Source organism: Desmodus rotundus, unplaced genomic scaffold, assembly GCF_022682495.2.
Source record: "Desmodus rotundus isolate HL8 unplaced genomic scaffold, HLdesRot8A.1 manual_scaffold_367, whole genome shotgun sequence".
NCBI lineage: Eukaryota > Metazoa > Chordata > Mammalia > Chiroptera > Phyllostomidae > Desmodus > Desmodus rotundus.
Window position 1 is genome coordinate 1 of NW_026527442.1, and position 24,302 is coordinate 24,302.

General features: G+C 55.7%; 1 protein-coding gene across 1 annotated transcript; it reads left to right on the forward strand.

Moving 5' to 3' along the window:
• Positions 1 to 6: 6 nt before the first annotated feature.
• On the forward strand, positions 7 to 21,576 carry PIAS4 (protein inhibitor of activated STAT 4). Its single transcript, XM_053917873.1, has 11 exons — positions 7 to 142; positions 5,282 to 5,708; positions 12,752 to 12,836; positions 13,652 to 13,693; positions 14,057 to 14,147; positions 14,261 to 14,389; positions 14,502 to 14,607; positions 17,018 to 17,091; positions 17,203 to 17,363; positions 20,000 to 20,130; positions 21,070 to 21,576. Exons 1-11 carry the CDS (start codon positions 116 to 118, stop codon positions 21,336 to 21,338), a joined length of 1,542 nt encoding a protein of 513 aa, XP_053773848.1. The 5' UTR covers positions 7 to 115; the 3' UTR covers positions 21,339 to 21,576.
• The last annotated feature ends 2,726 nt before the right edge of the window (positions 21,577 to 24,302 follow it).

Consider the following 24,302-nt stretch of genomic DNA (forward strand, 5'->3'; position numbering starts at 1 on the left):
GGAGAAGGGCATGCGGATGCTAATTGGCCGCTGCGACCGCCCCGCCCGCGAGTGGCGGGTGGTCACGTGACGCGACGGCTGGGGGCTCCCGGCGCGGGGGACGCTGGTGGCCAAGATGGCGGCGGAGCTGGTGGAGGCCAAAGTGAGTGAGCGGCAGCGGTGCCGGTCTGGGCGGGCGGACGAGGGGGCGGGGGCCGACCGGCGGGCCGAGGTCTGCGCACTCCGCTTGGGATCCTACGGCGCGGCCCGCCCGCAGCTCGGCGCCTAACCCCCTCTCTGTCCCCCGGCCCCGGGGCTCCGGGTGCGGGAGGGGGGCGGGGAGGCCGGGGGCGGGGCCCCCAAACCTTACCCCAGTCTTTGCGCCGGGGATCGGCCCGGGTTTGAGGCGGGGTTCTAATTCCTCCAGCTTGAGCGGTTAGGGTCTGGGTCTCACTAAACACGAGCATTGGGCCGCGCCTCCCAGCTTGAGGCACAATCTCCCGGGACAGCATGATGGGTTGGGCTGCTTGTCCCCTCTTCTCCCAGAGCTGGGGTCCGTGCTCTTTGGCCTGGGGGAGTGTCTTCGCCTCCCCGCCCCTCGTGGCACAGAGGGCTGGCATCTGGGTCTCAGCTTCCCCGTCCTTCAGGCCAAGCTGATGTTGGCGATTCCCTGCTCAGAAGGGTCTCCTGATCCTTTTACTACCGTTCCCACCATCTGGGGTAATGGCCGAGGGTCCTGAACCGCCCCCAAACACAGCGTGTCCTCTTCGGGTCTCTACCCTAGGCTGGAATTTAGGGCCGCTGTTAGGATCCCGAGTGTGTCCCAGAGCCCCGCCCCCTCTTGATACCTCTCTTCTCACCCCGGGAGTGGACGCGGTGTTAACTGAGCTCGCCCCGCTCCCTGGGATGGAGTTCCTATCCCTGTTCTTGATTCAGAGTCTTCCTAACTCCCATCTCTCCATCTTGGGTACCCAGCTCTGCCTTATTCCTCCCTCTTTCCCCCCTAGGACACCATCTCTAAGGCTTTGGGCTCTGTCCTGAGGAAACCAAATCTCACACTCGCAGTATCAGACCCCATTTCCAAATCTTGGATGCTTCCGTATACTCTGCTCCCTAGTGAGTCTACTTCTCAGATGAGGCGCCCTCCCCACACTGACCCCAGAACCCCTGCTTTAGATCCCTATATGCACCCAGCTCTGGCTTCTGAGCCCTTCTCTCTTTTTTTTTTGCTGGTCTCCTGTATTGATTTTTGGAGGGTCCCGGCTGGTTCCAGGGTAGGCAGGCCTCTTTCTGGAGGATAGCTCCTTGTACCTTTCCACATACTCCAATTTAGGGTCCACGTTTCACACCCCACAGATACCATCCTTTCTTTTAGCTTGGGGTCCCTTTTAACTCTCTTGGGACCGAACTGGGATCATCCCAACCCCAGGGATGTATCTTCTCTCAGGCGCCTCCCCTAGGTCAGGCTTCAGAACCCTTGCCACAACTAGATTAGGGTTTTCCATTTCTTCCCTGAGAAGTTAAGTGCAGTGATCCCAGGGGAGTTCTTCACAGGTCAGGGGCACTGCCTCCTGCCCCCTTCTGGTCTCCCCTACTCAAGGTCCTGACCTGTAAGTGTTTTTCTCTCACTCCTCCCTCTCCTGACATCTCTCTTCCCTTCCTTCTGGAATCTGAAACACAGTCCTCTAGGTTCTATAATTATAGGCTATTACCCTTCCTTCACTCCGGAGTGCCCCCATATCTACACCACACACACTTCTGCCCTTCTCTGGGGTTTGGAGAAATTGAGACTTGTCCTGGAAATGTGGAGGTCTAAACTCTGCAAGTCCAAGGTGGCAGCCTGCAGGCCTGAACTTCTCTGGAGCCCCAAAATGTAACGTTGAGTCCATCACTGTAACTCTGTCCCACTCCCCTCTCCCCAGCCAGAGGGTAGGGTCTGAAGTCTTTTTTATACCATCCAGGGCCTTGAAATATGATCTGATGAACTCTAGTTGACCCTCTGGTGGCTGGGGCCCCCCACCCTTAAATAGTCAATTAAATTAAGTGGATTCTTTTTCCAGGTTCTCTAAAACACTAGCCTCCGGTCAGGGGGACTTGAGACTGCAGCACCACTTGCTCCACCCCAGGGAGTTTTCCTTCTTCAGTCTCTCGCTGTCACCACGGAGCGCCTTCCACGTAATTGAAATGCACACACACCCCTGCCCCTTTTAGGTGCTGTCCTAACCTTTCATATTAAGAGCTGGAGATTTTGTCTTTTGGGGTGCAAAGCAGGCTGGTCCAAGGGGAAAATGTGGGGTGGGGGGCATATTGATAAACTTGGGGATCTGAGACTCTTAACCCACGGTCTCTGAGACGGTCAGCCTGTGAACTCCTGGAGATAACCATGTAGCATTTTGTACCCATCTCCCATTTCCTGGAGAGAGGGGTCTTAACTTTCCTCCTGTGCTTATGCTTGAGAGGGGTTAAGCTAAGCTCAGCTTCTCTATCTAGGCTGATGTCTCTCCATGCAGCTAGTTGCGACTCTGGCAGCCCCTGGGGCCTGGTTCTGTTTATAAACACAGATCTGAGGAAGTGATCTGCCAAGTGCTTGGGGCTTCTTCCTGAGTGCTTATACCCCTCTTGCCCCAAATGTCAAGGGCAGGTTCATTGGTGGTGGCAGCTGCTGAGAAATCCTAGTGGCAGCTTGAGGGGTGTGTTCCAGGGTGGTGGTGCTGCAGCTCCGGATGTCCAGTCTGATGAAAGGGGCTAGGCCTTGGGTTTGTGGTGGGCACGGGGTTGAGGGGGCTTCCAGGGGCAGGATGGCGTCAGGAGATGTGTGGTCGGACTCGGAAAGGCCTAGCCTACCTGCCTGTGGCTCCGTCGCAGGCCGTCAGCTTCCACATGAGAGTGCCTCTCCCCTCGTAGGCCTTGGGCCTCTTCCAGAAGAAACATCTTTGCAAGCCTTTTTTCTCTGCTCAAGGTAGGACGTCAGACCGAGGGAGGTGAAGCCTCTATGTTTCAAATCATTCCGGACACTCTGAGGGCCAGCAGGCTGCTTAGGTCCCTAGGTAGGGTTGTGCTGGGGAGTGAGGGTCTTCCCAGGCCTCCACATAGCTGGGTGTGAGTGGAAGGTCCAAATGCCAGCCCTGTCATTGCCACACAGAGAGGCCTTGGGCCAGTCACTTCCCAATGAGAGCCTCAAGTTTTCTCACCTGCATAATGTTCACAGGTCCTTGTGAAATAAGTGACTGAGAAAGGCCCTTGTGGTACTTGGCACATGGTAGACATTCCACAACTGTAGTGCGGGAGTGGGAGAAAGACCCTGCAGCAGGAAAATGCTCCCCCCTGAGGGTTTGCAAGCAGGACTAGACAGCCACATCTGCCATAAGCAGGAGCCTGGTGTTGTACCACTGGAAGAAACCTTAGAGATGACAGATGGGAGCCCAAAGCACAGAAAGGCCTGACAGCAGGCCCTGGTCGCCTGGGAACCTAGTGTGGAATCTGGATTTGAACCCAGGGCTCCTGAGTCACACCCCACACCTCACCCTTAAATAGCCAGGACGTGGGAAACACCAGAGCCTCCTGGCGTCGAGGCTGCTGCATAAACCTCAGCAGGGTTCCCACCTACCTCCAACAGTCAGACTTTCTCAGACTGAGTATGAGCGGCTTACCAGTTTCTTTGGGTGCTGTCCTGCCACACACTCGCCAGCCTTCCGTATCCACTCTTGTCACTCGTACCGTTTTTTCCCTTGCCCCCTGGAAGTGTCTTGCCACTACATTTCATTCATCACAGGCCAGCCTTAGGGCTCAGCGTGGGTGGTCTGAAACCCTGTTGGCCCATCCCTCGGGGACACTTTGCTTATGAAGCACGTTGGGGAACCCTCATTGGTATCCCAGAGTCTCACAGAGGGAATGCCACCTCCAGGCAGCCCCAAAGAGAACATGGGGATGAGCTCAGCTCTAGTGTTCGGTTTGATTTAGTTGGGACCCTGCCATACCTCATTCATCACGGTGCCACAGCTCAGTTACAGCTTCTCCAGCTGCTGGATTCCCAGAGCCTTCTCAGAACCATGGTTTGGGCGGGGGTGGGGGGGGTGGGGGGGTGGTTTTCATTGATTATTTAGAGAGAGAGAAACATCAATATGTTGTTCCGCTTATGCATTCATTGGTTGCTTCTTGTATGTGCCCTCACCAGAGATCGAACCCACAGCCTTAGCATGTGGGGACGACACTGTAACCAGCTGATGCCAGGGCTGACGCATGGTTCTTAGCAGTGCTGATCCTGCCCCCAGGGAATACTGGAAGACATTTGGGGGATGTTTATGATCGATCGTCATGACTGGGTTTTGGGGGTGCTCCTGGCATCAAGTGGGTGGGGGCCAGGGATGCTGCTTAACACCCCACAGTGCCCAGGATACCCCCACAGGAACATTCCAGCTTCCATGTCCACATTGCTCAGGCAGAGAAAGCCTGCCAGAATGATCAGCTAAGGTGATCAGCTATATATAGGTCAGTGCAGGAGGCAGTATAGGAGAGGAACAGCCCCTGGCATCAGAGTTGGGCCTGAGTTTGAATGTTGGCAGTAACATGAAGCTCTCACCAACCTGGCAGGGATGTTTGAAGGGTCAAAGTATATGATGACATGTCCAGCTTGGTCCCTCCCCCGGCGATTGGTATTAAGCTGTGACTATCATCCTCTAGACCAAAGAGAAAACATGTCTGTGGCTAACATTGGTTGCACATTTATTCTACCTTATATGAGTTAACTCATCAGGTCCTTCCCACATCCTGATGAAGTGGATCTTGTCATCCTCCCCAGTGAAGAGACTGAGGGTCAGAGAGGCCATGTGTTCTCTGTTAGGGACACTGTTAAGCTGTTTAGAGGTAAAGCAAGATTCCCAGTTCTTGCCCTGGGGATGCTTTTAGGCCTGAAGATATGAAAAGAGAACCTAAAATAGAAGGTGGTGGGGGCAGTCAGGAACTTTCACTGTGTTGGCGGTGCTGAAGAAGGTTAGAGGAGGAGAAGGGCAGTGGGGCCAAGCTGGGAAGGGGCATCGTGTGAAAGGTGAGCCAGTAGTGGAGGTGGGTCAAGCCCAGGCCAATGAGGCAGATGTCAAAGCTGCCTCCTGGGTTCCCACCCCTACCAGCCAAAAAGAAGAGGGCAGAGGGAGGGTGGGATCTTGTGGCTGCTGACAGGGTCTCGGACTGTTATTCCCCCACTCTGGGCCCAGACAGCTCCAAGGAAGCCCCACACCTCGGTGGTGGCCCCTGACTCTGGTGGCCTCTGCCTCTGAGCATGTGTGTCTGTGGTTGCTCTTCACAGAACATGGTGATGAGCTTCCGAGTCTCCGACCTTCAGATGCTCCTGGGTTTCGTCGGCAGGAGTAAGAGTGGACTTAAACACGAACTTGTCACCCGGGCCCTTCAACTGGTCCAGTTTGACTGTAGCCCTGAGCTGTTCAAGAAGATCAAGGAGCTCTATGAGACACGCTACGCCAAGAAGAGCTCGGAGCCCGTCTCCCAGCCCCACCGGCCCCTGGACCCCCTAACCATGCACTCGACCTACGACCGGGCCAGCACAGTGCCCAGGACTCCCCTCACAGGCCCCAACATTGACTACCCTGTGCTCTATGGGAAGTACTTAAACGGACTTGGACGGTTGCCTGCCAAGACCCTCAAGCCAGAAGTGCGCCTGGTAAAGCTGCCCTTCTTTAACATGCTAGATGAATTGCTGAAGCCCACTGAACTGGGTGAGTCCACCACCTACCTTGGGGGTCCTGCCTTCCAAGTTCTCCTGTTGCCTGTGGCCAGCCACGTGACCAACCTGGAGAATTTTCTGAGAAGCAGCAAGGGCCAAGGGGCAGCAGAAGTCTTGTCCCTCCTAGGAACCACAGATGCCACCTTTGGGTGTTTAGATTAGTGACCTAGTGCCATGTAACAAATTTCCCAGATACCAGCAGCTTAAAACAACTGAGGGTCTCAATTTCCAAGGGTCAGAACTCTGGGACGGCCTAGCTGGGTGTTTCTGACTCACGACCCCTCAAAAGGTGTCAGCCATGGCTGGGGGTGGGTGTCAGCTTGGTGTCAGCCTCCTGTGCTGAGCTCAGGCTGGAAAAGGCTGGCCAGCCACAGCTCCCTAATCCTCCAGGGCTCCAAGGGGAATGCCCTCAGCCTGTGGTTAACACTCAGATTGTCCCTGAGTGTTCCTAGAGACCCCTCCTATTCATTCACTCATTCACTTGCTCACTCACACAGTATACATTTGAGCTCCCTCCACACACACAATGCGGAGCAGACAAAGCCTCCCTGCCCTGTAGAGATTCTCTTGTCAGGGTGCCCCAGCCTGTGCCACCACTGTAGGTCCTGTCACCTCCTGGACCTGATCCTGTTCAACCCCACATCTTTACTTGGCCCCTGCTGCATGCGGGGAGCAGACACTGATCATGAGTTGGTCCCTGGGTGCTATGGCGGAGGTTGTGATCCCTTCACACCTCTGCCCCTCATGCCCCTAGCTGCTTGGTTCACTCGCCTCTATCCTGCTGACTTAGCATCCTCCCTTGCTCAGCCAGGGGGCACCTCTTTGAATGCAAACTTCAGCTTCAGCCTTGTGCTAGCCAGCCTCCTCTGTCCTAGCGTAAATGTGGGGAGAGGGGAGGGGGTGAAGCTGCCTCTCTCCTCCTCCTTACAGACCTTGGGCTTTGTGAGGTTGGGCCAGAGGGTCTGTGGTTCTAAGTGAGGCTGCAGGAGGTGGAGGAAGGAGTTGCTGGTGGTCCCAGCCCTAGAGTCTGAGGCCTTCCACTGCTTTCTCTTTGACGTGAGGAGGTGTTTCTTGCTAGGCCCCCAGATGGGCAGCAGGTTGGCCCAGCAGCACCTATCATGGGGTTGACCCAGTAGTGCTGGAGACCTAAGGCTCCTTCCTGAGTTCCCCCAGAACAAATTCCCCTGTTTCTGCTCTTCCAACCGCTCTCTAGATGCTGGATCCTACCCCCCACCACAGTGGTGGGTTCTCTGGAAGGTTTTGGGGTCCTGAGAACCAGCTGGCTAGCTGATCCTGAAGGTTGAGCCGACATTTCAGACTCTAGAGTGATCTTCATAATGGGGAGGCTGGGTTTGCACTGGGAAACTGCAGGGCAGGCTTGGCGCTGGGAGGGGGATGGGACTGGAGGTGACTTTGAACTCAGGCTGGCTGGCGGCCTCTCATCCCCTGCCTGGACCATGAGCTTCCTTCCTGTACTGCAAGCCTGCAGTCACTCCCACCCCACAATGCATTGCTTTGCCCTGAGCCCCCTGGGACCCCGGTCACCTGATCTCCGGGAGAGTCTGCTCCCCTGTCTACATCAGAAATTACTCTGCTGGTGGCTCAGAACAAAGAGGCTGACCCCGCCCTGCCTCTGCTTCTACCCACTCACCCGCCCCTGTCCCAGGGTGTACCTGTTCCTTGGGAGTCCCATTTTCTCAGGGACCCTTGGGGGCTGCTCAGATTCCTAGGGAGAGGCCTCACGGAGCACAGGCCCTGACCCTGAAACCCTGCAGTCCACTCTGTCCCCAGACCAGCAGTAGGCCACCCACCTTACACCCTGGGTACCTCCCCATGTGAATTCTGCCGCACTGGCCTTGCCCAAGCACAACTTCAGGGGCTGTGGCTCGGCCAGCTTCCTTTTACCCCTGGCCATGACCTGCCATCCACAACAAGTCCCGCATACTCTGGTCTGTTCCCCCGGAAGAGCTGCCTAGAGGGAGCTTGTGCCCGGACAACCGTAGACGTAAATCCCATGGAGTGGAATGTTCAGGATGGGTGGCATGAGGGTAAGAATAGAGCCACAGACCCAGAGCTGGGAGGATCTGAGGAGACAGATGATCCACTCCAGTAGGGGCAGGGGCTGGTGCCAGAGAGGTCAGGAGACTGGCCCAGGGTCACACAGAATCACTAGGAAGGGGTTCTGGGGCTGTGTACTCAGCCATCTTCCTATGTCTCACCATTTCCTGCACCATCAGTGCCTGCATTTCTGCAGGGAGGCACCTGTTCACACAAAGGTTCAGGACCTCAGGCCTCCTCTCTGCATGAAGAGCCCATCTGTCTTCCCCTTCCCAGCTGGACAGGCCGGTGGCCAGGCTCTCCCAGGGCAGGGGCACTTGCTCCCAGACTGCAAGAGTTCATAGAGGCCAGGAACATGGTCCCAAGTCATGCTGCTTCAGCTTGGGATTCATTAGGCATGTTGTGACCTGACGGTTTCCCCAGCCCAGCCATTTGGGGTGTCTGACCAGAGTCTAATTGGGAAGGCCCAGACCTCCCCATCAGGTTAGAGGGGTGCGGGGAGGCCATCATGAGACTTTCGGGCAGAAAGGGAGGCTCTCCAGCATCCTGTGGCCTCACTGTGTGGGCCACTCAGTCTGCCCTCACTGCCACCCTGTGTCCTGACAACTCCAGGTGCCCCCTAGAGGTGGTCAGCACCCAGGTGGCTGAGAGCTGCTGGTCTGGTACCTACCCCATTGTTTAGGGCAGTGGTCTCCAACCTTTTTGGCACCAGGGAACCGGGTTCTTGGAAGACAATTTTTCCATGGACCAGGGCAGTGGGGGTGGTTTCAGGATGATTCAAGCCCATTACATTGAAGCTGGCCTCCTGCTGGGTGGCCCGGTCCCTAACAGACCAAGACTGGTACCAGTCCGTGATCCGGAGGTTAGGGACCTCTGATTTAGGGCACACAGATGTCCTTCATCCAGTCTGAGTCCTTTGGCCAGCATTGCCTAAACAACAAAAAAAGTAGTGAGGACTCTGGCCTGGCACATTTTGCAAGGAAGCTGCTCTAGAGGTGATTAAATGGTGCTGGACATGGAATGCTCTGATTGGGGAATGCAGGGTCTTTAGGGGGCTGTCGGTACTAGGAGTCCCTTACTGTACATTTTTGGGGAGGTTGCAATCAGGAAGGCTTCCTGGAGGAGGTGGCATTTCTGTCCATACCTGAGGGGTGAGTAGCAATAAACTGGACAAAGGAGGGAGCGGGGGAGTGTGTTCCAGCCAGAGGCCCAGTGGTGAGAGAAGGCTCGTGAATGGAGGCCATTGTGATTAGAGTGTGATGTGGCAGAGGAGGAGGGAGGGAGAACAGAGGCCAAAAAACATGAGGAGGGTGGGCCAGGGGGAAGCGTGGGGACCATCCTGAGGGCTTTAGAGTTGCTGAAGGTCCCATGAGATTTTTCCGGGTCTTGTTTTTCCGAGTCCTTTCTGAGGCAGGTATGATCCCTGAGGCGCAAGGCCTGCCTGCCGTCCCACAGCCAGGCGTGGGACATACTCAGGCCCATCCCATGACCTGGGAACCTAGACAGTCACCGGGCACGTCCCTGGTCCCAGGCTTCCTGCACACAGGGCTTGGGCCAGTGAGACGGAAGACCAGTCCTATCGATTGACTCCTTAAAATCTCCTTTAATTTCTTTCTTCTTTTTTAACAGTTTTTATTTATTGATTTTTTAGAGGGGGAGAGACAGAGAAACATTGATTTGTTGCTCCATTTATTTATGCATTCATGGGTTGATTCTTGTATGTGCCCTGACCAGGGATTGAATCTTCACCTTGTTGTATTGAGATGGTGCTCTAACCAGCCGAGCTGTACTTCAAGGCAAACTTTTCTTTTTACTTAAACTTTTGTAAAATTCTGTGTTCACCATAGAAGACACAGGGTAGCAGCAGAGACACCCACTGTGGCTGTGCCCGCTGGAGCATCCCTGCTGGTGGTGTAGGCTTGCCGCCGCCTTTTCTCCACAGTGCGGTCCTACGAAAACGTGACTGCACCCTGCTGTTGTTTTATCGCGCTCCTCACCCCAGTGCATTGTGGGCCTCTGCTCGAGTCCTAAAGGATTTTTTGCTGATGCAGCTTGCAAGGCTGCCTGGCAGCCTGGGGTAGAGGTGGATGTGTGGGCCCTCTTGGTTGGTCCGTGGCTCGGGTGTAGCCCAGGGGCTGGTTCCCAGAGTACTTGGAGCCCGGGCTTCCCTCCCTTTAGTCTGGTGGGTGGGGGGGGGGGGGGGGCAGTGGGCAGTGCAGAGGCTTGTGGGCCTGGGAGGGGATGTGCTTCCACAGCTACCCAGCTTGCAGCAGTGCGGGTGAGCATTTCTTGATTCAGTTGGTGTCCATAATGAACCAAAGATACCTGGACATTGTGTTGATTCTTATGAGGTAAAGGTTTTGGAGAAAAATGGAGCAGGGAAGGAAGTAGAAAGCACCAGAATTTTGAGGGTGGGGTGGCATTTGCACAAATTAAAAAATACCAAGAAAAAGAAATACCAAGAAGGTGAAAATCATTAAGGAAGGAAAGATCTGGAAGAGAGGATGGTGCATGCAGAGACCCTGAGTTGGGATGTACTTGGCAGGTGGGGCCAGTAAGGAGGAGGTCATGGTAGCCACTGTGGAGTCAAGGCCACAGGGGTGGGCAGAACACCCTCCTTCGGTCCTGTGTGGCAGATGGTGAGCTCTGGAGCCTGGACACAGCGAGGGGTATTCATGCTGATCGCAGCGGGCAACACTGGCTGGTGGCTCAGCTGGTTGGAATGTCCCATGCACCAGAAGGCTGCGGATTCGATTCCTGATCAGGGCACATCCCCGGGTTTTGGGCCCAATCCCTAGTGGGAGTGTGTATGGGAGGCAACTGGTTGATGTCTCTCTCTCTTCCCCTCCCCCTTCCTCTCTCTCTAAAAGCAATAAGTGTGTCCTTGGGTGAGGATTAAAAAAAGAAGAATGGGCAGTGGTGATGGGAAAGGGAGAGCACTGGGTGCCAACAGGAGTGGCTGAGGAGTTGATGGGGGCGGGGACGTGACAGGGGACGTGACAGGAGTCGTGGATGCTGCCCTGAACAGCAGAAAGTGGAGCTGGTGAAGGACCAGGTTTGGGGGCCCTCAGCCCTCTCCCGATGGTGAGGGATGTGCCATATCCCAGCCGAGGTGGCAGCTCACCTCCCTCCTGGCTTCCTGGGGAAGCAGTCAGCCACCCCAGGCCAATGACACAGCTGAAAATCTGTGTTCAGAGTCCTCACAGCTGCCTCACCTAGAAATGGAAGGCCTTCCAGGAAAGGGACCCTGGGTTCTGGTCTTTCCACCACCAGCTTGCCTGCTTTTCTTGCAGAGCTTCCTGGCCAGTGGGTGGCTCCCAAGAAGTTTGCTAGGGTCCTTTTCCCTTCCTTCCTGGGCGACACTGTAAGGTGGGGTCTGGTATCATTGACTTGCCACCTAGCCTTGGCAGCCTAACTCAGATATTGTGAGCCATCCCCCATAAATAATTGCCCCTGGGCTCTTTGGACAGGTCTGAGGTGTCTGCAGGTGACCTGCCAGCATCCCCATACCCAAATAGGTGGCCCTCCTCAGGGCCCCAACTAGGACCTGCAACAGAGGAGCATGTATGGCCACAGTGTGGCAATTGCAACAGCCACCTTTTACCGAGCACCAGCCACAAACTTGGCTGTGTACCTTGAGAAGTGGGCCCTGTACACAGAGAGCACCCAGGCTTGGGCCAGGATGGGGGTGCGTGGCCCCTTGCAGCTGCGGTACAAACCCAGGTGGTCTGGCTTCTAAACTGGAGCTTGTTTTAAGTTTGAATCACATTTGCTTAAATGGGTTACCTGGTGTGGTTTAGAATTCAGAAGGTTCTGAGGCAGGGGTTGGCCTCCTAGGGTGGGAGCCAACCCTACTGACTGCCTTTTTTCTGAAACCAAGTTGTATTGGCGCCCGGCCGTGCTCATTTGTACACGTACGGCCTCTGGCAGCTTGCATGGTACAAAACAGAGTGGAGACATCGAGGCAGAGAACTTGTGGCTCAAAAAAGCCGAAAATATTTATACTCCAGCTCTTTATAGAACAGTCTGCCTACTCCTGTTCTAAAGGATTTGCAGTATAAATTTTAAAAGCTCCTTCTTAACTTTCCCAACCACTCTGAGGCTGCAATTGTGGCGAGTTCTCACACCCCCTCCTTCACAGATGTCTCTTGCACAGATAAGCTAGTGTGCACTTGCACAGACCCCCTCCCTCTGTTTGGTTGCACAAGTAGCAGCGTGATAAACACACGGTTCTACACCTGCTGTTTTCACATTACCAAAGCACCTTTGAGGTTACTCCTTATCACAATATGGAGCAGTAATCCTTTGTTGTATGTTTTTACAGTTGCATCGTATTCCTTTGTACGAGACCCCACCCCCACCCCTACCCCCCAGCAAATCCTAACCAGACCACATTGGCAGGCACTTAGGTGATTAATAGCCTTCTGCTGATAGAACCATTCTGAGTAGTGTATGACTATGAGCATTCGTTACCTGGTCGACGTGGGTGTGTCCACACTGATGGGCACATGCTCACTGGATGTGCCAGAACAGCCATTCGAGGTGGAGACAGAGTTGTTTCTTGCCAGTGTCTTACAGACCAGAAGAGAACAGGCTGGTCCAGGGGCATGTGGCTTGTCTGTACTGCATCCTCCCGGCCCAGCACAGCTCTTCTGCCCTAGTAGAGCGTTCTCAGGTCTCCTGAATAGACCCCTGGACCCCACAGGGATGAGACGGCCACTTCTCTGAGAGTGGCCCTTAGTGGAGGACATGGAGGGGTGAGTGGTAAGTGTTCCCTGAACCATAGGCTGAGGTTCAGCTCCAAACAAGGGCAGGTCTCTTCTCATCCTCACCCCTGGTGGCTCTGCCTGGTCAGGACTCAGCTTCCCATTCCCTGCTTCTCAGCCTGAAGAGGGCTCAGCAGTAGAAAGGACCATGTCTGTGGCTGGCGCCCTCAGCAGGGACCAGACGTGACCCTGACCCCATGTTTGTCTTCAGTTCCACAGAATAATGAGAAGCTTCAAGAGAGCCCATGCATCTTCGCACTGACGCCCAGACAGGTGGAGCTGATCAGGAACTCCAGGTGCTCTGGGCCCCACAGTCTGCTGACTTCCAGGGCTAGATAGTGGGTGGGCATGTTCTCAGGTGACCTACATCAGTGTTTAGCCAGATCTGGGGCAGACCCTGAGTTCCCACCCCTACCCCACTCGGGGTCTCTGTGCATAGTCAGCACACTCACCACTTTTGTCACCTGTAGTCCCAGGAGGTGGGCCAGTGTCCCCTTTTAACAAGGTCTGTCCCCTTCAGCACTGCTGACATCAGGACCAGGTCAATCTCTGAGGGGGGCCGTCCTGGGCACTGCTGGGTGCTAAGCAATATCCCTAACCCCCACCTCCTTGGTGACAGGAGCACCCCCAGTCATGATGACCACAGATGTCCTCAGATATGGCTAGTGTCCCCTGGGGCAGTCACATAGGTAAGGACACTGGGCTGTCCCTAGGTCACCAACTCCTCTCTCTGAGGCTCTCCGTCTCCAGCTGAGATGGCAGCCACCACTGGAGCAGCCGCTTTTCGGGGCACTCAGCACATGCCAGGCCCATTGGTACCAACCTGCTTAATATCCACACCAGACCCCACCTTGTCCAGAGAGAGGAAGTCATTGCCCCAAGTTACCAGCGAGTAAGTGGCAGGAGAGAACATTCTAGGTGGCACCTGTTGGCCTTCATTTGTCAAGGGAGGTAGCAGATTAGGTTGCCTAGGTAGCAGGTTAGGCTGCCTGCCTAGCCCAAGAGAGGCCAGAGGTTACCTGGCTAAAAGGTTGGCGTGGTGTACTAGGCTCACTCCCACCTCACTGACCCCTCCTTTCCTCTCCTTCTCCGTGGTTTCCTTGGGGCACAGAGAACTGCAGCCTGGGGTCAAGGCCGTGCAGGTCGTCCTAAGGTAAGCGCAGGTGTGCCAGCCTCCAAGGGAACCCTTGGCCACTTCCTCCCCCACTTGATGGCTATAGCCCTGCCACATCCCACCCCAAGTGTGTCTCAGCCAGGCGTCCCTCCCTCGTGACAGTCCTTCTGAGGCTCCTGGCTAGAAGTGGAGTCTCTTCCCTTCTTGCTGGCTGTGCAAGGCTGTGGACACACCACCATTCTTTCCCACTCAGGCCAGACACAGGGCCCTGAGACCCCCACATGCACAGCCCAGCATTGTGATCTACCCCTCAGACCAGACATGGCCCCAGTGTGTCATCCCCGCCTCTCCCAGGGGCCCTCTCCCTGTCCTCGGCCCCCATGGTACCCATTGTCATTGCAGAATCTGTTACTCAGACACCAGCAGCCCTCAGGAGGACCAGTACCCGCCCAACATTGCTGTGAAGGTCAACCACAGCTACTGCTCAGTCCCGGTGAGCAGGTTCCCCAGGCAGCTCCAGATCTGCTGGGTTGGGGGGGGGCAAGCGTGGTGGGAGGGGCAGGGACAGAGACCATCTGTGGTGGCTGAGCCTCCATCTGCTCCCAGGGCTACTACCCCTCGAATAAGCCCGGAGTGGAACCCAAAAGACCCTGCCGCCCCATCAACCTCACCCACCTCATGTACCTGTCCTCAGCCACCAACCGAATCACCGTCACCTGGGGGAACTACGGCAAGGTGAGTGGTGCTGCCCACTTGCTTGCCCCCTCAGCCCTGCCACCCCTACGTAGCCTCTGCTCATCCTACCTGTCCCCACGCAACTCTGACATCCCTCCTACTTTACTCTCAGAGTTACTCGGTGGCCTTATATTTGGTGCGGCAACTGACCTCCTCAGAGCTGCTGCAGAGGTTGAAAACCATCGGGGTCAAGCATCCAGAGCTGTGCAAGGCGCTGGGTGAGCACGGCAGCACCTTCCCCTTGGTGAACGAGGGTGGTCTGGGCTCTCTCTCTGCCAGCCCTCCCTTTGCTGGCTGGACATGAGAAGTTTGGGGTGGGGGAAGCGGTTCTGATGGGGAAACCTGGACCTTCCAGTGTCTGTCTGTCGCCCTGGGGGTCAGGGAGCTCTGGAGGTCTTTGAAGGATGCTGGGCTCTCAGTGCAGAGGCCAGAGGGGAGGATGGGCGAGGTGTGTTGTGGAGAGAAAGACCCTAGGTGATCGGTGTTCTAGGCAGAGGCTTCTGGCTACTGTGCAGGGAATGGTGGTGTGCACCACCACTTTGTGGTGGTGCCTCGGTCTTTTCCTTTATAAGAGAAGTAGCATTTGATTGTGCCGGGGAAGCTGTCTGTTGCTCTTGCACTTGCAGGGCTCATGGAGAGGGGGAGCAGAGGGTGGATTCATGGTTGGAGGTGCATGTGGGGTGACTCAGGTCTGACCAGGAAGGATGAGACCGTATGTTTTTCCTTTTTAGCACTTTTAACATTAAAAAATGTAGACCTGGCTGGTGGGCTCAGTGGCTTGAGTGCTGGCCTGCGAATCTAAAGGTCACTGGTTTGATTCCCGATCAGGGCACACCCCTGGGTTGCGGGCCAGGTCCCCAGTAGGGGCGTGTGTGAGAGGTGACCAATCGGTGTATCTCTCACATGTTTCTCTTTTTCTCTTTCTCACTCCCATCCCCTCTCTCTAAATGTAAATAAATAAATTTTTTAAAAAATGTGTGTTGGGGGCAGACATACAGCATTAAATAAAACCACCATCAAAACTGGCAGACACAACCCAAAACTGGTTCTGTCTCTTCCTGTGTCTCTGCACCAAGGGCCACCTGACTTATGGCTTGTGCTCAGGAATTCCACGTGGTAGCTTTGTGGTGTCAGGCAAGCCACTGGCTCTCTGGCCTTGCTGGGATGACTTCTGATGCCATCTGACTAGTGGGGACATTGAGGAACAGAGTCAGGGCTCTATGACCCCAAGGCCTCAGTTTGTGCACCCTGCTCTGTCGCCTTTCTCTTCTCTCCAAGGTCCTGCCCTTCAACCCCAGGCCCACCTGCTGTCTCCCTGTGGAGACAATGGCCAACTTGACCCTAGCGCCCCCTTGGCCCAGGGGCGGGGCTCTTCCTGCACCAGCAATCCACAGGGTGGGGGTGGGGCACTTAGAGGCCTGGCTTGGCTCCTCAGTGAGGAGCCAGGAGCCTTGCAGCACTGTGGGCGGGAGGGGCGCATGGGACAGCCCAGGCTCCTGGCTTCCTTTCCATGGCCAGGCCCAAGCTGGGGACCATCCCAGTGGGACTTCTAGTCACAACTGGCAAGTTCTGGGTTTTTTGTTCTTGCTTTTTGCTTTTATCTCATTTGAACTCTTCCTGATGCACACACCTTCTCTCTGTCAGGAGCAGCCAAGCCTTGTTTCAAAACCCAGTGCACACTGCATCCATTTTAGTTGCCCAGGATCTTTTTAACGAGCCAAGGCCTCTGAGTCCACCATTAGTACTTGTTAACCAGAGAGGGGCACCTTGGGATGGAAATTTGAACTGAGATATGATTGGCTGCATGCTCACCCTTGGCCCCAGCCCCCGTGGCAGGGGAGAGGAGGCTTCCTAGAAGAAGGGATGAAGGAGCCATTGTGTGGGGGGCAGTTCTGGCTTCAAGCAGGGAGGCTTCCATTCTGCAGGACTCGGTTCGTTTGCCTGGAGCTGTCTGGGGACAGAGTCTTACCTGCGTGTACCCTGAGGTTTGTCCACCTGTCTCGCAGCCTTTGAAAGCAAAACCTGCAGTAAAAGGAAAGGAGGGAGACTGAGCACCCCCTGCAGACTTGTCCCAGGTCTGCATTGGGTGCATTTCCTTCCAGTCTTTTTTCCAGTATCACATTCACAGTCATGAAGGGGGCTTTGGGTGCTGTCGTGAGCATGTTTCCGTGCTGTGAGTGGCTTTGTGGTGGTGCCTCGGTCTTTTCCTTTATAAGAGAAGTAGCATTTGATTGTGCCGGGGAAGCTGTCTGTTGCTCTTGCACTTGCAGGGCTCTCGGCGGGCACTCCTGGCCCGGGGTGTTGGTGCTCCTTAGTGGGCACTATTTCAGAACAGGGGCCCTGCCTCCTCATCTAGGCCTTAGGGTTGTTTTTCATCGGAATTAACAGAGGCACGGCAGGTAGCCCTGTTGATGGCTGTGTGTTGCCTGGATCTCTCCAGAAAAGATCTTTCCTGTGGGTTGTAAAAAGCCCCAGCAGGGTTGGCTTATTGGGGAGTTGGTGTCTCAGGGGTGCACCCAGGTTGTTGTATCAGGAATAACTGTGGCTTCTACCCAGGTTGCCTCCCCACCTGGCCCCACAGGTGCCTCTGCCCCTTCCCCACTAACACTGGCTGCCCCTCCTCTGCAGTCAAAGAGAAGCTTCGCCTGGACCCCGACAGCGAGATTGCCACCACTGGCGTGCGGGTCTCCCTCATCTGCCCTGTGAGTCAGTGTGGTGGTCCCCCTTCCCTCACTGTGCATTATGTGGGGGCTACCTGGGGTGGGCGGTGCCTGGCTAGGAGGCCCGCTCACACCCCCTTCCCTTCACCCCAGCTGGTGAAGATGCGGCTGTCTGTGCCCTGCCGGGCGGAGACCTGTGCCCACCTGCAGTGCTTCGATGCCGTCTTCTACCTCCAGATGAATGAGAAGAAGCCTACCTGGATGTGCCCAGTGTGCGACAAACCGGCCCCCTACGACCAGCTTATCATAGATGGGTGAGTTGCTGAGACACAGGGGAACCACACTGCCTGCTGGGCTGTGCTGGGTTCGACCCTCGCAGCTCTGGGCCCCTGGGTAACGAGCAGCGGAGCCATGCAACTAAGAGGCCTCTGTGCCTTTTGGCAGCTCCCAAAGTCCCGGATTACAAAGAAAGGCAGGACTTTCAGGGCTTTTGCTGTGCAGGTGGCAGCAGTGTGGTTTAGGGTTCAGATGCGGGGCCCTGGACCCAGGAGGTCCACTCTTCCCTGGGTGACCTTGTGTTCTTGGAGGCTGTTTTCCCCACATAATACAGGGGTCTGAGAACTCTCACCTCCAGGCTGATGCACAATTCAGGGGGTTGCTTCCTGAAGTTTGTTCACTGCAACCTTGGGCACGTCCTCTGTAGAAAGGTGAAAAGGACACATGTCTTACCCCAAATTCTGGTCACGTCCCACTTGTTCCCTTTATAGATGTCACTGGTGTGTGGCCAGGCTGTCCCCCAGCCGAACAAGCAAGCCCTTCCCATGCCACAAGGAGACAAGGGGCAAAAGGCCATTCTCCCCAAAAGGGAAACTTCGGTTAGGTCTTAGGTTTCCAGAAACTGAGCCCAGCACCTGACTGAGCAGCTCCTGCCAGGCCCTGGCCACACCCACCCCTGTCCCCAGAGTCTGGCGGGGGTAGGGAGATGCGGCAGCCTAGATAGGGGCTGGTGTGCTGGCTCCCACCTTTGGACCCACCATCCCTTGAAGGTTGAGACACGCAGCTTGGGGTGGCGGGGGCAGGGGGGGGTGTACCCATAGGGATGGGAATGACACCCCTTGACCTACAAGGACTGGGCATGAATTTGTCCCCACATTTAAGCACTCATCTCTGGTCACCATGCTCAGGGTCTTGCCAGCCCTCCCTTCCAGTTGTCCCAGGAGGTGGGCCTTGATCATCCCTACCTTACAGGTGGGGAAACTGAGGCTTAGGGCAGGGGGACAGCTGTTGCCCCGGGGACCTGCAGGTAGCCAGGCCAGGACTCCAACCCAGGTCCAGCCAATTCTAAGCCTGGGTCCCATCCCCAGAGGGGCCAAGCCACAGCCTCTTATGCTATCCAGCCTCAGTGGAGTGAGGAGGCCCTTGGGGCTGGGCATGAGGGCTGGACCTGAATAGCAGCTCTGTTTTCAGCCTGGCAGCTGTGCCGCTCAGCACTTGCCTTCCCTCCCCCAACAGGCCTAGAGTGGGTCACTCAGGCTCGGGTGGTGGCAGCTCTGGCAGGGCTGGGGACAGTGGCTCTGCCCCAAACAGACCACGATCCCAGCAAGCCCTTGGGGCCTGGTGTAGCTCGAGAGGCTTGCTGGAAGAAGGGTTTTGGTTCATGTAATTATTCTTTTAGGCTCTGCCACCTGTCCCTCCCTGGCCCTGAACTAGGTGATCCGGTGACCCCAAAAAGACTTCATCTCAGACCCTGTCGTTGGGGAACTTCCACCTGAGCATGGGGAATGGGAGGAACTGAGACAGACACATAAACTCTGTTTATGTTCTGCCTGGAGGAGGAAGAGGAGCTGTAGAGTGGGGCTTTGGGGAGTTAGTAGGAGTTTCCAGGTAGAGCAGTGCATTGTATGTGACCCTGGGGTGGTGGGTCTGTGACCATGGCAATGGAGAGGAGGCCTCAGGGTAGGGGTGGCAAGGACCCCATCAGCCCCAGAGGGTGTCCTGGAGCAGGACAGCCTCCCTTCTGTGTGACTGTGACCTAGGTGGTCACATTCACTTGGAAGCAGGAACAAATGCTGGGGGCCATGCAACCTATTGCCACTGCAGCTTGTGCGTTCCCTGCGCCAGGCCTGGCCTGGGCATTGGCTATGCCTCAGGCCCTCCCAGGTGCTGGTGGTGGGTGCTGTGCCTACCTCATCCTGCCTGGGGGGTGGGGAGGGGAGACTGAGGCCCTGTAGCCAGGAAGTGGCAGGGAGCAGGACTGGGACCCGGGACTGCTGCCACCTGGTCTTGTGGCCTCCAGGAGCTCACTTGCCTTCCCCAGTTCCTCAGTCTGTAGAACTGGCCTTAGCAGCCAGTACCCAGGGCCAGAACACGCCTTGCCAGGCCTGGCTCACCACGGGCATGCTCTGGGAGGCGCTGTTGTCTGTGGGAGTGAGGAGGCCCCACTTCTGCCCCTGCTCTGCCCACAGCCTCTCCTGCGTGCTTCGAGCAGCATGTACCTGCCTTCCAGACCTCATTTCCCTTATCTATAAAAATGGGGACAGCATGGAATCGGGGTGTGAGAGTGGGGATCACTCAGTTAGAGGGCTGAATGGGCAAGACCCTGCTGCTGCCAGCCCCCTCAGCCCCATGCTCTTAAGGAATTGGAGGGAGTGCTGTCCCCATGCCATGAGTGAGCCACTGCAGGCCCTCAAGCAATTTGGCAGATCCTCCCAGAGGGCCCAGCTTATACACACCCCATGTAGCTGAGAGGCCCGGTGGGCCCCCCTCCTTAGGGCCTCAGGGCACCAGGCCCTGGCTGGTGCTTTCCTGAAGCTGCTTTGGCAAAGCCAGAAGTGGCTTAGCAAGCATCTCACCAAATCCAGGGGAGCGGTGATGGAAGCCGGGTGCGGCTCAGCTGGCCTGGGAGTCAGCCCCACTTTGTTTCCCCTTGCCCCTGCCCGTCCCCACCCAGGCTACTCTCCAAGATCCTGAGTGAGTGCGAGGATGCCGACGAGATCGAGTACCTGGTGGATGGCTCATGGTGCCCCATCCGCGCCGAGAAGGAGCGCAGCTGCAGCCCCCAGTGTCCCATCCTCGTGCTCGGTGAGTCCCTGGCCCAGGCCCCCAGCTGCCCCATGGCTTGCCGTGATCCCCGTTCTGGGGGTTTGGTGATTTCTGAGTTTGACTTATGTCCTGCCATGTGGCATTTTCATCTAAACACGGTCACCCCACCCCTTACTGGCGTGCGTGGGTCAGTGGATTGAGTGCCGTCCCACAAACCAAAGGGTCGCTGGTTCTGTTCCCAGCCAGGGCACGTGCCTGGGTTTTGGGCCAGGTCCCCAGTTGGGGGTGTGCAAGAGGCAGCTAATCAGTGTTTCTCTCGCACATCAGTATTTATTTCCCTCTCTTTCTCCCTCCTTTCCCCTTCTCTAAAAATAAGTAAAGTCTTTTTATAAGTAAATACATAAATAAAATACAGTCACCCCAAATGAAGAAAGACAAAGAAAAAAGAAAACCAAAAAGGAAAAATAAATCATCCTGGCCTGGTAGTTCGGTTGGTTGGAGCATTGTCCAGATATGCCAAGGTTGCAGGTTCGATCCCTGGTTGGAGCACATACAGGAGGCAGCTGATGAATGCATGGATGGAACAGCAAATTGACGTTTTCCTTTCTTTCTCCCATCCCCTCTCTCTCCCTCTAAAATCAATAAATAAAATAAAAATAAACCCAGTAGTAAATAAATAAATAAATAAATAAATAAATAAATAAATAAATAAATAAATAAAAAGGAAAAAAACCCAGCCAGCCCAGTGGAGTTGAGCCCCAGAGTGTAACAGGCCAGGGCTCAGAACTGTGCACTGCAGGCAGCACGCAGCTATTGAACACCTGCTGTGTGCCGGGTCCTACACAGGGCACTCCCCGAAGTCGGGGCCTCCACGGGGGGCAGCAGTGGCATCCCAGGATTGCCCCTGCCCCTTGCCACCTTGTTTCCCCATTCTGTGGGTCAGCAGTTGTCCTGAGCATCTGTCCCTGTCTCCCTCAGGCACATCAGATGCCAATGGGCTCCTGTCGAGCCCCAACGTCAACGGAGGCAGTGGCGGCATGCTCGGGGGCTCTGCAGGTGGAGGCAGCACGGTGAGCAATGCTGAGAATGGGAAGCCAGGAGCTGACGTGGTGGACCTCACGCTGGATAGCTCCTCATCCTCAGAGGAAGAGGAAGAGGAGGAGGAAGACGAGGAGGATGAGGATGAGGATGGCCCCCGGCCCAAGCGCCGCTGCCCTTTCCAGAAGGGCCTGGTGTCGGCCTGCTGACCGCTCACCGCCACCAACTGGCTGGATACTCAACTTTCCTGGTGCTTACCACACAGAGGGGCGCAGGCGGGCCTTGGGGTGCAGAGGGAGGAGTGATTTTTTTTCATTTTATTGTTGTTCATATGGTTTTCCACCCCTTTCCCTGGACCCTGGCACCTGTACCTCTGGACTCTGCTATTGGAGGATTAAAAAGTAAAATCACAAAAAAAAAATGTAGAAAAAAAGAAAAATTAAACAACCCCCCCCCCCTCAAACTCTTACAAACAAGGTAAGACACCCGTACAGCTGCTTTCCCAGCTGGAGTCAGAGCCCATAAAAGGGGTGGGCAGGACACTGCACCCTCTCAGAGGCCCCGCCTTTTTGATGACCATTCCAGCTGGTGCAGAGGGACCTGGGGTTGGTGGGGCAGCAGGGAGGACTGAGGCGGCAGCCACAACTTGGACATTCATCTCTTTCTTTGCTTTTCTTCTCTCTGCGAACTGTCCTCTTGCCCAGAGACCCTGGAATGGGCCTCTGAGCAGTGAGCTTTTTAGCCAAGAAGCCATGGAGTGGGTTGGGGCAGGGAGAGGGGCGGTCGGGGGGCATGGGCTGGTGGGTGGGGTCTCGGGGGGGCTAGGGAGGGTTTAGCCACAGATGTGTTGTATTTTTGAAAGTGCAATAACTTGGTATTTTGAAGACCCAGCATGTGGCCAGGACCCCCTTCAAGGTGGGGGCTTCAGGGTGTGGCACCGTGTGGCGTGGGGGGGTCTCAGTTTTTTAGCCAGCTACCTCTGTATCTCCAATTCAGGTTAACTTCCCTACGGAACAGCTCAGATGTCCACAGGTGCCGCCGTTGGGAAGGTGGCCACCTCCGAGGGGCAGCAGGGACTCCTGCCCCGTCCTCTTGATTTTGGGGTGGTTCCTTCCTCTCTTCTTGCTCTTGGGTTTTCCGACGGGTACGAGGCCTGCCCTGCACCCCCACCCCCCACCCCGGAGCCTCATACTCGTCTTCCAACAGGACTGGGCTGAGGGCCACCCTTCAGCAGCCTGATTGGCCTCGGGGGTCCAGCAACCACGGGGCTTCTGTAGCCCACCCCAGATGCCTCCAGGGACTCACGGCTGGGTGCTTGCCCTACCACCCAACATCCTTGCCCCCTCAGAGGCCACGCTTCCCCAGACCACCTCTGCCTGCCCTTCTGTTCTGCTTTTTTTTCTTCCTTGCCCTTCCCCCTCCCCCATCACCAGCCCTTAAATAATTTTCCTTTGTGTAAACAGAACTCTACTAGTCAGGAAGCAATATCATTTCAGGTCTAAAGACAAAAGGGACATAAATCTGGTTGAGGGCAAATTCAGTTTTACTGTATAAACTCAGTTGCGCAGTCCAGCCCCTCTCCATCAGCACTGGCAGCTGAGGGCCGCTGTTTTCTAATATTTGTATTCTAATTTAATTGTTTTTTAAAAACACAAATAAAATGGTCAAGGTGAAGCCACCAAAGCATCCACTTCTCTGTGCGTCTGAGGTGTCAGCTGGGGATGAGGGGACCAAAGGACCAAAATACCTCCCGTTTGCAGTTCTTGCCCTTGTGCTGTGCGATGCTTAGGGTTCAACAGGTGCCACATTTAGTCAGGTGAGGGAGATTACACTTCGGACTGCCTGGCCCCGCGTCCATCTGCTGGGCCTGGTGAGGCATTCAGCTCCTTAAAAAATGCTCAGTATCGTGTCACCAGAGAAATGCAAATCACAGCCACTAGGAGAGGTAGAGCCAAAGACAGTGAGTGGCCAGTGCTAGCGAGGACGAGGAAGACCTGGGGCCACAGGTTGGTGCAGCTGGTGTGGTAACAGTTGGGCAGTTGAAAAAACTAAAACGTGGAGTTTTAACCATCCAACCCAGCAGTTCCACCCAAGGGGAATGTGAAGACCTATCTTCTCATGAAAAGTCGTGCATGAATCTTCCTAGCAGCTTTACAATAGCCAAAAGGTGGGAACAAGGTGGGAGTGTCCTATGAATTTAAAAATGGATAAAATGTGGCCCACCTATGCACTGGAATATTACTCAGCCATGAAGAGGAGTGGGGTACTGACAACCGCTACATCATGGAGGAACCTTAAAAACACGATAGTCAGTGACAGGAGCCAGGCACAAAAAGCCATGCAGTGTGTGACTCCACATATGTGACATGTGAACAGGCTAATCCACAGGGACAAGAAGTGGGTTAGTGAGTGTCGGGCTGGGGGAGGCGGATGGGGAGGGACTGCTGATGGGGACGGGGTTTGTTTTGGCATGGACGGAAAGTTCTGAAACTAGACAGTGACGATGGCTGCACAGCTCGTCCAGTGTGCCACCACCTCCGGTTTTACAGGGCGAACTGTCACGCTGAACTCAGACACCGAGGCCTCTCCCTCAGGGGACGGGATGTGGAGTGTGAGTGAAGAGGCTTCACGAACGCAGTGGCTGCTGGACCTTCCTTCTTCCATCACCGTCCTGATCAGAGGCCTTCATTCCCCCTGTGGCTGCTCAGGTCCCCATGGTGCCTGGCTGTGGAACCACTGGTCCCCCACCCCTACCCAGGCTGAATTGGAGACCTGGGTTCCCATGTCTGTCATGTGATCCCGTAAGGGCAGACCTCGCCACTGAAGGAGGACACCTGGAGCCTGTACCCGAAATCCCTCCCCAAGCCCTGCACTTTCGGTGTTTCCAGGACCAGGCCAGGCCCCACACCTTCCCTGTGGCTGCTATGGAAGAGCCCACTTCCCAGAGTCCTGCTTGTCCTCTCCTAGGCTGTTACCAATGGCCACCTGTGTGCCTTTTGTGCCGTTCTGTCACCCACCCCAACTCCACGGGGCCCTGCTGACCTGAGCTCACCTGGGCGATAGGAGGGAAGAGGGTCCTCTCTCCAGAGCCATGGAAATGGCCATGTTGGTGGCCCCAACCCAGAGATGGGGGCTGCAGCCCACGACTTTCCTCCCCAGTGTGTGGGCACCAA